This window comes from Schistocerca serialis, chromosome 10, assembly GCF_023864345.2.
Source record: "Schistocerca serialis cubense isolate TAMUIC-IGC-003099 chromosome 10, iqSchSeri2.2, whole genome shotgun sequence".
In the NCBI taxonomy this organism is placed as follows: Eukaryota; Metazoa; Arthropoda; class Insecta; order Orthoptera; family Acrididae; genus Schistocerca; species Schistocerca serialis.
In genome coordinates this window covers 186,803,931-186,817,162 of record NC_064647.1, presented here as the reverse complement: position 1 = coordinate 186,817,162, position 13,232 = coordinate 186,803,931, and the positions used below count along the sequence as shown (strand labels likewise).

Below are 13,232 nucleotides of genomic sequence, written 5' to 3'. Positions count from 1 at the left end.
GGTCTCTGTGTAAGAAGCATTGAAGGAAATAAAAGGAAAGTTCAGAACTGGAATTAAAATTCAAGTTGAAAGGATAACAGTGGCAATATTCACTTGACAACATTGCCATCCTCTGTGTATTACAGCCCTTGTAGAGTGCAATGAACAGTCTAATAAACACAGAACATGGAAACAAGATGAAAGTAATGACAAATAGCAGGAATGAGAGTAGTGGCAAATTTAACAGCAAAAATGGGCAGGTAGCAGATGATGTGAAGGAACTCTGCTACCTTGGGAGCAAACAAATACGCGATTGACAAAGCAAGGAGGGTATAAGAAGTAGACTTGCACCTAGGCGAAGAGGGCATTCCGGGCCGCGAGAAACCTATTATACCAAAAAGTAGTCTTAACTTAGGTAAGAGATTCCTGTGAATGTATTTCTCCTACAGAAGTGATTCATGGACTGTGTCAAAATCAGAAAAGAAGAAGACTGAAGTCCTTGAAAGTGGTAAAAGTATGTCAAAAATTAGGTAAGCTGATAACATAAGAAATAAGAGGATTCTTCACAGAATCAGCAAGGAGAGGAGCATATGGAAAACCCTGGCAAGAAAAGGGGACTGGATGACATGGCATGTGCTGAAACATAAAGGAATTATTTCCACGGTACTTGAGGAAACAGTAGAGGAAGACAGAGATTCAAAAACATTCAACAAATATCTGAGGATGTAGGGTGTAAGTGATATGCTGAGATGAAGAGGTTGGCACAGGACAGGAATTCTTGGTGGGTTTCATCAAGCCAGTCAGAAGACTAACTTTTTTGGGGGGCGGGGGGGAGGGGAGGTGTTTACAGCCTACAACCCAACAATAGGTTTTTAAAGTGCAGAATTGGTCTCAGTCTGGTGCAAAGACTCTACTGACACCAGTTTTTGTACCCAGTTCCATATATATTGTAGAATAGTCCAAGTCAAATACAAATTAGTTCAATTTTTATTGATTTCTTTAAAGTAAACAGGTTCTCTTCAAACAGAATTGTTGTTGTTCTACGCTGTGCACTTCCAACCAGGTCCAGTAATAATAAACTTACATCACGCATTAATAAAGAACACTCAAAGGAAGACTCATATCTGTTGCCAGATACTGAAATCATGCTCAAGACTTCTAGAACAGGATTATCTTCAGTCACAGTAATTACCAGACATATTTTGTAAAAACACCCTCCTTCATGTAGATGTGTTACACAGATGTTATTCACAGAACTTGCACCAAATGAAATGAAAACATGGCGGCAATTGCCAGTAAATCTTGTCAACAACAATGTGCACAAAGGTGAGTTTGAATATAGAGAGTGATCAGTCTGCACAACGAGAACACACTCTTGTGTGTGGACGAGTTTCCTGAGTGCAAATATATACAGTCACAATTTCGGCAACACAGGGCTTTTGGAGCTGTGACAAAGCTACCATAAGACAACTACTCAATCACATTGGTCTCAGTTTTAGATGAGGTTAAATACATACCTGCAGATGCACGATGCCTTTAATACATTCAGGCAACTTTTATTCTAGTATTCTAACATCGTGCTTTAAATTTTACAGCAGTATATACAATGGCAATTAACTAGAATAAGGAGGTGCTCATACTGTAACTGCCATTGCAGCAAATTCAAGGTGGCCACAAAGTTTCAGCCAATTTAAGGCTACAGCTTTTAGAATGAAGAAAGAAAACTGGGGAAAATTTTAGCTTACACAAAAAATGGTTCAAATGGCTCTGAGCACTATGGGACTTAACATCTATGGTCATCAGTCCCCTAGAACTTAGAACTACTTAAACCTAACTAACCTAAGGACATCACACAACACCTAGTCATCACGAGGCAGAGAAAATCCCTGACCCCGCCGGGAATCGAACCCGGGCGCGGGAAGCGAGAACGCTACCGCACGACCAGGAGCTGCGGACGTAGGACTACAAAGCCTTTATTTTTAAAAGATCTGACTTACCAGGGTATATCTTTTGCATATATGCATATCCAACATTGGTGTGCTTCTTACAATTATACTTAGCATCAAATATTTTTATTTACCTTCATAAATGTTTAAGCAATGCAAACTCCAGGTTGGAATATATTAGGAAAGAGATAATTTGATATTCACCATAAAGATGACCAGCTGAGCTGGAGACAGGCACAATGAAAAGCATGTAACACATTACAGATTTTGGCCAAAGCCTTCCTCAGAAAAGAAAACACCCACATTCACACAAGCAAGCACACCTCACGTACATATGACCACTATCACCGGCAGCTCCGACCAGAATTTGACTGTCATGTGAATACCAATCTGGAGTGGTGGGGAAAGGGGGAGGGGGATAGCAGGTTATGGGTGGGGAGAGAGAAGAGCACTGTTTGGGGGGTGGGGAGGTTACGCAGGAGTTAGAGACTGCCAGTTGCAGCATCGGGAGGGGGCGGGAGGCAGAAAAGGAGAGGAACAGGGAAGAGGGAAGGATGGGCAGTGGCAGAGGCCAGCACATAAAGCATACAACAGTTTCCACCCTGTCAACCTATCACCTCCTCCCTTTACACATTCCCTCACTCTCTTTGTGTGCCGCCTTCGGCAACCTGTCCATTCTTTCCTCTTCCCTGGCCCCTCACTGCACCGTCTAATGCTGCACCAAGAAGTCTCTAGGCCCTGCACGCATCGCCAGACAGTGCTCTTCTCTCCCCCCACCCATACCCTGTTATCCTTTCCCTTACACCATTCCAGACTGTCAAATTCCGGTCAGAGCTGCTGGCAGTAGCAGTCTTGTGTGCGTGAAGTATGCTTGCTTGCTTGGTGTGTGTGTGTGTGTGTGTGTGTGTGTGTGTGTGTGTGTGTGCGCGCCCTTTGCTTAAGAAGGCTTTGGCCAACCGCTATAATATGCAACAGTCTTTTCACTATGCCTGTCTGTAACTCAATAGGTGATTTTTACAGTGAGTAGCAATCCATCCCTATCCCAATACTTAATATGCACACTGTCAGTCACAAAAGAAACATACACACAATATTCAAACTTGTTCCTTACTTTTGTGATGGTGTCGGAAGTTCGTGAATTCACTGCTGTTACTATGAAGAATCACAGGTAAACCAAAGCAGTTGGTAGGGGAGGTACACGGAGTGTTATAAGCCCCACATCCAGTGAGATCAGGCGATCCTGGACATTAATGGTGCAGTGCAAGATCTGTACACCCCTTACAGCCAACGTTGTTGAGGCAGGTTACCATTAAGAAAAACTCTTGAGTGTGTACGTGCCAGCACAGTGAATGAAGAGAAGAGTCTCTCTCTCTCTCTCTCTCTCTCTCTCTCTCTCTCTCTCTCTCTCTCTCTCTCCCCCCCCCCCCCCACCCCCTCACCCTCCTGAAATAATCTCTTTTGCAGCTGAGAAACAGCTGGCTGTAACCTTTGTGGCAGATGAAACCGCTTTTTAAGGACAGGACCAACTCTCCTCCTCCCCCCCCCCCCCTTCTCACTTTGACTGTAATTTCATTTTTGATGTGAAGTGACAAATTCACAGGTCAAAGATTGTATCTGGTTGACACACAAATGCTAAGAACAGAAAAGTTGTCACATTGGTCGAAACATTGTTTAGAAATTGCTTTGAATTTCCTTTTCATCCTAATTCTACAAAATGTGGTAAACAGTTCTTTCACACAACATCTACTCTTCTAACACGCATGTGCCATTAATTACGTCAAACACCTGTTATTACTGCTTGTCCAGAATCACATTACGCATTTTCTCAGTGTCTTCATAAGTGGTAGCAGTTTTGGAACTTTGGAACGCATTGGGAAAAAAAGTCTAAAAAACAAGCACAGAACATTTGAATTTGGATGTACACTTCTTAATATTGAAGGAACATACATTTTTGAACCCTAACTAACTTTTGGACAAATTTCTCTCAGTGATGAACTATGCAGGGTATAGTATAGCAGTCTTCTACCATGAACAATACACAGAACACTACTATTTTTTAAAAATAGTCATACAAATAAAATTATTCAACAGGCTGCATTGAGACCTGCAATAATGTGCATCATGTACTAATTTAACAAAAACAGAATTTAGCTGATATCAGTGCTACCCGTCTGCTACATTGAGAACTTTCATTACATCATGTCTACTTCCCTTCAACCCCCAAAAGAGTACCTCCATTCCTACTGACACATGTTGATGGTACAATAAAAATACATGGACCAGCCATTCTGAAGGCTATGTAAACTGAGTAGTCAAAAGGCACAGGAAGCGTAGTCCCATTTATAGATGAGCTATGTAAGATGCCCAGATGTCCCAGCTACGTATGGCATACTAAGTGCATATGTGGAACTTAAGGAAACATTAGCTACAATATGAATTGTAATTAAGAAGAAAATTGATACTATAAGTATTGCATTACTGCGTCCTACATAAAATAATATTTTGTGCAGAAAATCACGAAATCCAAGCTAATCACTATTGTGTATTAATTTAGTATTTTATTCCATGTAAAACCACAGTAATAGAAACTTATGTAGTTCCATCCTGTATTTTCCACTGTTTGACAGAATATTTTCATATTTTGCCAAAATCTGTTCACTTCATATAAAACCAGCTTAATGGTGATATCAAGTAATATGTCTGGAATTAGTCAAAATGTCATCCACAAAAGCCAATTTGTAATTAAGAAGAAAATCAATATTTAAAATCTGGATTACTGGATCAGATAAAGAAGATTATTTTGCACCGTAAATTACAAAATTCACAGAAAAATTTGTAAAGAGATTCAAAGGAACCAAAACTGCAAGCCAAATTGGATTGGTGAAAAGTTATGAGGGAAGAAAGGGGGTATGAAAAGATGGAATATTACTAAAGTGGAATATTATTCAAGGGGACTATATATCAAAATATTAATATAATAATATATAAAAACAAAGATGAGGTGACTTACCAAACGAAAGCGCTGGCAGGTCGATAGACACACAAACAAACACAAACATACACACAAAATTCAAGCTTTCGCAACAAACTGTTGCCTCATCAGGAAAGAGAGAAGGAGAGGGAAAGACCAAAGCCCACATCCTTTCCTGATGAGGCAACAGTTTGTTGCGAAAGCTTGAATTTTGTGTGTATGTTTGTGTTTGTTTGTGTGTCTATCGACCTGCCAGCACTTTCGTTCGGTAAGTCACCTCATCTTTGTTTTTATATATAATTTTTCCCACGTGGAATGTTTCCCTCTATTATATTGATATTAATATAATAATGTACATTCATGAAAGTTCCAGACTCTGTGGGACACAAAAGTGCTTTCATAAAATCCACAAAATGCTTACTTTTATAACATAATAAGGAGAGTAAGGGACAACCAGCAACATGTGACGAGCACCAGAGGGTAAAAGTTACCAACCACACATGCGGGGATTCACGCGAAACATCTGATCAAAAGAACAGCTACAACTCATCGCTGTGGATATATATGGAGATCTACTCAAGTCAAACAGGAGGGGGGGGGGGGGGGGGGGGGGTCATACAGGGCATTTGGAAATTCCCATTACAAACTTCTAGTACTTTTAGAAGGGAGTGAGCAAATAACATTTTGATCAGAAAATCAAATCATTTCTGTTCTACGATGGTTTCAATTCAGATGTGCAATGCGTCCATGACTGCTGAGGGAAAGAGAAAAGTCTCAAAGTTGCTTGTCCTGGTATGCAATAGGGTAGACAGGATGACACGTACTATATCAGACGGTCACCTCATGTCACTTAATGTCTGCCTTGCTACAAGATTTATGGGACTCCTGTAGAGACAGAGAAAGATCTGCTGGTCCAAGTTCTGGATGTTACACTGGAAAATGACACCAGGTAGGATGGGGAGAGAGTGTACCGTAGTATGCTTGTAATGTCTGTAGTTGGTGTTCGCCACATCGAACCACTGTTGTAATACTTCAGAACTATTCTGTACCTATAATTTGCTCGGGTCTTTTTTTGTTTTGGAATGATTTAAACATACAATGCTAAAGTGTTAACACAAACAAGTGTATGTATGTGACAAATGGATGTTCAGTTATGTTTCCTTTTGAATTGTTATCTAATAATTGTATAGTCACACCTAATTCAATTCCTCAAGCAGAAATGGACGAGTTAAACACCTGCACTGAAGCTGTTGTAGAATGGAGACAATATGTTTCAATCCATGGTTCCTATTCAAAATACTATACACTTACTCCCTTCTACAAGTTCTAGAAGGTTGCGACGAGAATTTCTGAAAACCCTGTATATTTTTAATGGTTGCCCTGTTTTCCAAATTTATGACACTATATCCACTCAAATAGGCTTCCAGTAAAAACATCACTCCAAAAATTAGGAGAGATTATTTTACAAAGATAAGAATGATACTTATTATACTGAATATGATTGGGGAGAAGAGATGTTTGTGGCACAACTTGACTAGAAGAAGGGATCGGTTGGTAGGACATGTTCTGAGGCATCAAGGGATCACCAATTTAGTATTGGTGGGCAGCGTGGAGGGTAAAAATCGTAGAGGGAGACCAAGAGAGGAATACACTAAGCAGATTCAGAAGGATGTAGGTTGCAGTAGGTACTGGGAGATGAAGAGGCTTGCACAGGATAGAGTAGCATGGAGGGCTGCATCAAACCAGTCTCAGGACTGAAGACCACAACAACAACAACAACAACAAGAATGATGGCTCTGAGCACTATGGGACTCAACTGCTGAGGTCATTAGTCCCCTAGAACTTAGAACTAGTTAAACCTAACTAACCTAAGGACATCACAAACATCCATGCCCGAGGCAGGATTCGAACCTGCGACCGTAGCGGTCTCGCGGTTCCAGACTGTAGCGCCTTTAACCGCACGGCCACTTCGGCCGGCAACAACAAGAATGCCCAAATCGATTCTTTCTGACGATGGTACACAATTTACATCCAAATCTTGAAAGTTTTTTTGTTAATTATGAAGACATATCAGCATACCATCCATTGAGCAATCCTGCCAAATGACATATGTGGAGATAGGCAGATTGTTAAGAACCTACAGCAACAAGAATACGAAAGCTGGAAATAATTTTGGTAATTTTGAAGATATCATTAATAGTCTGCAGCACACTTCTACCAGATTTTGCCCATATGAAATGCTGTATAATAGGAAACAATCTAATTTAATAAGTGAGCTGACTGAATATCCAGTGGGCTAAAGTATGAGTCCACACGAAAGAGAGGAAATTGCTATAGAAACGATGGAAGAACACGGGAAAATCAGAGAACAAATGAAAGGAAATCGAAAGCAAGCCAGCTCAAAACTGAAGACCTAGAATTAGTTAAGATTCATGAAAAATCGAAGTGTATTAGTGGATAACTACAGAAATTTTTGAGATCTGTATTGGTAAGTTTGTGGTGAGCATTAGATTTCCAAGATATGTAGCATTATTCTTCAATTTTCATTTTCAAATGCTGCATCTTCTAATCCTGTCCACCTATCAAAATTACCTTTAGAATTTGAAAGAGATTATTCCAGTTAACGTTGTCAAAAGCTTTCTCTAAGTCTACAAATGCTAGAAACGTAGGTTTGCCTTTTCTTAATCTTTCTTCTAAGATAAGTCGTAAGGTCAGTATTGCCACACGTGTTCCAGTATTTCTACGGAATCCAAACTGATCTTCGCCGAGGTTGGCTTCTACTAGTTTTTCCATTCGCCTGTAAAGAATTCGTGTTAGTACTTTGCAGCTGTGGTTTATTAAACTGATTGTTCGGTAATTTTCACATCTGTCAACACCTGCTTTCTTTGGGATTGGAATTATTATATTCTTCTTGAAGTCTGAGGGTATTTCGCCTGTTTCATACATCTTGCTCACCAGATGGTAGAGTTTTGTCAGGACTGGCTCTCCCAAGGCCGTCAGTAGTTCCAATGGAATGTTGTCTACTCCGGGGGCCTTGTTTCGACTCAGGTCCTTCAGTGCTGTGTCAAACTCTTCACGCAGTATCGTATCTCCCACTTCATCTACATCCTCTTCCATTTCCATAATATTGTCCTCAAGTGCATCGCCCTTGTATAGACCCTCTATATACTCCTTCCACCTTTCTGCTTTCCCTTCTTTGCTTAGAACTGGGTTTCCATCTGAGCTCTTGATGTTCATACATGTGGTTCTCTTTTCTCCAAAGGTCTCTTTAATTTTCCTGTAGGCAGTATCTATCTTACCCCTACTGAGATAAGCCTCTACATCCTTACATTTGTCCTCTAGCCATCACTGCTTAGCCATTTTGCACTTCCTGTCGATCTCATTTTTGAGACGTTTGTATTCCTTTTTGCCTGCTTCATTTACTGCATTTTTATATTTTCTCCTTTCATCAATTAAATTCAATATTTCTTCTGTTACCCAAGGATTTCTACTAACCCTCTTCTTTTTACCTACTTGATCGTCTGCTGCCTTCACTACTTCATCCCTCAGAGCTACCCATTCTTCTTCTACTGTATTTCTTTCCCCCATTCCTTTCAATTGTTCCCTTATGCTCTCCCTGAAACTCTGTACAACCTCTGGTTCTTTCAGTTTATCCAGGTCCCATCTCCTTAAATTCCCACCTTTTTGCAGTTTCTTCAGTTTTAATCTACAGGTCATAACCAATAGATTGTGGTCAGAGTCCACATCTGCCCCTGGAAATGTCTTACAATTTAAAACCTGGTTCCTAAATCTCTGTCTTACCATTATATAATCTATCTGATACCTTTTAGTATCTCCAGGGTTCTTCCATGTATACAACCTTCTATCATGATTCTTAAACCAAGTGTTAGCTATGATTAAGTTGTGCTCTGTGCAAAATTCTATCAGGCGGCTTCCTCTTTCATTTCTTAGCCCCAATCCATATTCACCTACTACGTTTCCTTCTCTCCCTTTTCCTACACTCGAATTCCAGTCACCCATGACTATTAAATTTTCGTCTCCCTTCACTATCTGAATAATTTCTTTTATTTCATCATACATTTCTTCAATTTCTTCGTCATCTGCAGAGCTAGTTGGCATATAAACTTGTACTACTGTAGTAGGTGTGGGCTTCGTATCTATCTTGGCCACAATAATGCGTTCACTATGCTTTTTGTAGTAGCTTACCCGAATTCCTATTTTCCTATTCATTATTAAACCTACTCCTGCATTACCCCTATTTGACTTTGTGTTTATAACCCTGTAGTCACTTGACCAGAAGTCTTGTTCCTCCTGCCACCGAACTTCACTAATTCCCACAATATCTAACTTTAACCTATCCATTTCCCTTTTTAAATTTTCTAACCTACCTGCCCGATTAAGGGATCTGACATTCCACGCTCCGATCCGTAGAACGCCAGTTTTCTTTCTCCTGATAACGACATCCTCTTGAGTAGTCCCCGCCCGGAGATCCGAATGGGGGACTATTTTACCTCCGGAATATTTTACCCAAGAGGACGCCATCATCATTTAATCATACAGTAAAGCTGCATGCCCTCGGGAAAAATTACGGCCGTAGTTTCCCCTTGCTTTCAGTCGTTCGCAGTACCAGCACAGCAAGGCCGTTTTGGTTATTGTTACAAGGCCAGATCAGTCAATCATCCAGACTGTTGCCCTTGCAACTACTGAAAAGGCTGCTGCCCCTCTTCAGGAACCACACGTTTGTCTGGCCTCTCAACAGATACCCCTCCGTTGTGGTTGTACCTACGGTACGGCTATTTGTATCGCTGAGGCACGCAAGCCTCCCCACCAACGGCAAGGTCCATGGTTCATGGGGGGCTCTTACTATAATGTCATCGGCGAACCTCAAAGTTTTTATTTCTTCTCCATGGATTTTAATACCTACTCCAAATTTTTCTTTTGTTTCCTTTACTGCTTGCTCAATATAGAGATTGAATAACATCGGGGAGAGGCTACAACCCTGTCTTACTATAATGACCAACCAATCTCCCCAGGTGTAGTAAGTAGCAGAGTGTACTTGGTTAAGCATTCAACATTTGACAATTTTAAACCTACTTATTTATCAGTTTCACTTATGTTGCAGAATAAAATAATTATACAGTTTTATGACAGACCAAACTATATGACTTCAACAAAGTGGTAAATTTTGTGCTGTGACCATAATAATGTTCACAAAGCAAAAAGAGACTTCATTTACGAGAAAAACCATACCACACAGTGTGAATCTGATTCTGGTTTCTACATATGTATATTTTGTGATGTGAATTCTCTGTGGCTTATCTATTCAGTTATTAAATTTGAGACACTCTATGGACTTTGCTATCTGTCTCAAATTTTTCTTTACAAGAAAACCAGTGACATGCAGAAAACCACTTACAAAGAGTTGAAAATACAGAGAAATCACACTTAGTACTATCTACTACACCAGTTTTACCACTATTATGATGGTAAATGTGTTACATAATACACTTTAATGATTATCCTTGCAAGCAAAGGATAATGTGTTATTGTGACATCTAACAGTTACTCTGTGGTAATTTTGTAGGACATAAATAAAGTGAAATAGACACATTATTTTACATTATGTACCACAGAAAATGGATCACATCTTGTAGTTAATGAAAAGTTATGCAATAGCAAGAAACTAACACTACAGTTTTGTTGCCTGTACATAGACACATTGTATATAGTATTATTTTGAGTTCATATTTACTTGGGTCATTTGTAAAGGAAGATAAGCACTGGAGTACATGAAATTTTTAATTGTACAGAGCTTGCTAGTCACATGAAAGATTAATGATAAATTGCAAATACACATATTTAAGACATATGTACCAAAATAGTACAGTTTGAAGTCATAACAGAATTAAGAAAGGAATGAATTTATTCTTTTCAATACTCCTTGTTGAAAGATGGTACTGCAATGGCATAGCCCTTGCTTGTACGTATGCTTTATTTTGCACAAGTGCTTGACATATTCTTTACTGATAATACATGACTAAGAGAGATGTGCTGATCTGCACACATAAATTTCTACTTTTTCCCCACTGCTGCTGTTGATGATACTTTGAATATAAACACTTTTTGTAAACACCTTGTGATGAATATTTAGGATAAGAATATATCTATTACATTCTGCTTGATTTATTGTACAAAAGTACATGCCCCTAATACATTTATGTAAATATATGTGAAACAGTGTTAGCTTACCATATATGTAAACCCTGGGCATTGAGTGTTTTCTGTATCTATCATCCTAATTCAACATAATTTTTTGATTGATTGCAGCCTGCACCATTGCTGTGCAAATATTCATGGCGGAAGATCTGACAGACACAATATGGACAACCAGGAGCCTGAGACGTTCATGACTGCCAGACATATGAAACTCACCGAGAATGCTGGAAACTTGAGATGAAACTAAGATACTTTGACCACCTAATTTTCTAGCACTTAATGCAGTGACACAGACAATGAGGAATGCGAGAACCGATAATGTCAAATCTTACATTTGGAACAATGGTTGTTTCACTTGAACACTATTACTTAATGCTTTGTGAAAAAGACAATCCGATCAATTTAAATTATAATGCTGTCATGGACATTCAATGTACACTTACTCTGCTACAAGTAGTTACATAAAGGACAAACCTGAAAAGTATATTGTGGCTATTTTCCACAAAATTTACATTCTATTTGAGAAGATCATTTTTGTCATCAATTTTCAATTCATAGTTAAGTAACAATTATTAGTAATACTTATATATTCTCATCAGTAAAGTTTTTTTGTAACACAGTAGCTTAGAATTTAAGAGATACCAAGTTTAACTTTAGTATTAAACATAATTTTGTACAATTTATTGTGATAACTTTTCTCATTATTGTATATGTGTACCTGCCCACTTTTTTCTTTTTGGTTCCATCACTTGCTGGTAGCACCTCATACATCTGTTCCAAGCAAGAATTGTTGCAGGGTGTGTATAATGGGACAAACTAGATAGATCAACTGAATATTACAGCGCCATATATTAGTAAACAACCCAGTTCCAAATGTCTCATCTCTGTATATTTTACATACACATATTGCCACGAAGTATTTAAAGCATAAACATTCATTCTCATTTAGTAGACAGTACATCACAATGGGCTGCAGTAGATGACGACCAACATCATTTCCAGTGCTTTCCCGTGACTTGACCACTCAGTAATGTTTACGTGGGATCAGGGGCAAAGACCTCAACATATGACACAAGCAACATCTGGTACACAAAATGCTCTATCCTGTCACTCACAACACTATTCAATGCTTGTGATGAGGTGCGCTATGTGGTAACTCGCAAGTGTCAGGCTAGCCCTACTCTGAAAATCTGAGGTGCTGTTGTGAGGTGCCTACACTGTGCCTCGACCTGTCTCCAGGAGCTGTAGTGACAATACAGTAGTGGGCACCACACCCAACAGTGGAGGTGAATCTCATTCGAACATTCACTGACTGAAGTTATCAACGAAAATTCTGAACTCGAGCTCACCTCTGGGCGTGGTGCCACCCTCCACACCAGTTGATGGCTACTTCCGCACCAGAACTCGTTAACGCCTCAGCTGCCACCACCGACCCACCTCCGATCACCCGGACATGGTCGTACATCCTCGACAGCAGGGGAGTATCGTAACCTGTCGACAAAACCAGATGTATACTCGAGATTTGCTGAAAGGTAAATGTCAGAAACTTGATTAATCAGCTTTTCACATCTCACCAATGCGATATTAGAGTCTCGGCAACAGTATTTTATACTTAATGTTATTGCTGAATTTAGTTTAAAAATAATGGTTTACACACAGCTAGCAGAGGCCACTTTGCACATATCTTCTAATTTTTACACTCATTTTCTAGTTTATTCTTTAAATGTATTTGTATCTCATAACAAAAATGAATTTAGCATGCCCAGTGCTTTAAAAAATTACAAGCCAATGCAAAAATCTAATTTTCATGCAGATTGGGTGGAGTTGTGAAGTCCGATATAAATGCCAGAGTCAGTTCAGGTGAGAATGGCTATCCCACCGCTGCTGCAGTGATAAGACTGATCTGTAGCACAATCCACGGCCTAGGTTAGGTTGAAACGTGACAGTCTGATTAAGAGTTGGCGAAACCAACAAATGTGAAATAAAAGATACGTAGCATAGCCCAAGGTCAATGTTTCTTTTTGTACCATTTGCTCAATATGTAATTTACTTTCTTTTTTTACATACATCTACATCTGCAAGGTGCACTCAGAAACGCTGGATTACATAATGGGCAAACC

At 39.4% G+C, this 13,232-nt stretch overlaps 1 protein-coding gene across 1 annotated transcript in view; it reads right to left on the bottom strand.

The window, feature by feature from the left end:
- The window catches only part of LOC126424887 (histone deacetylase 8-like), a 73,679-nt gene that overhangs the window by 43,183 nt on the left and 17,264 nt on the right, over nt 1–13,232 (bottom strand). The window contains exon 3 of the mRNA XM_050087720.1: nt 12,462–12,603. Within this exon, the coding sequence (XP_049943677.1) occupies nt 12,462–12,603 (142 nt within the window). The remainder of the gene's footprint in view (nt 1–12,461; nt 12,604–13,232) is intronic.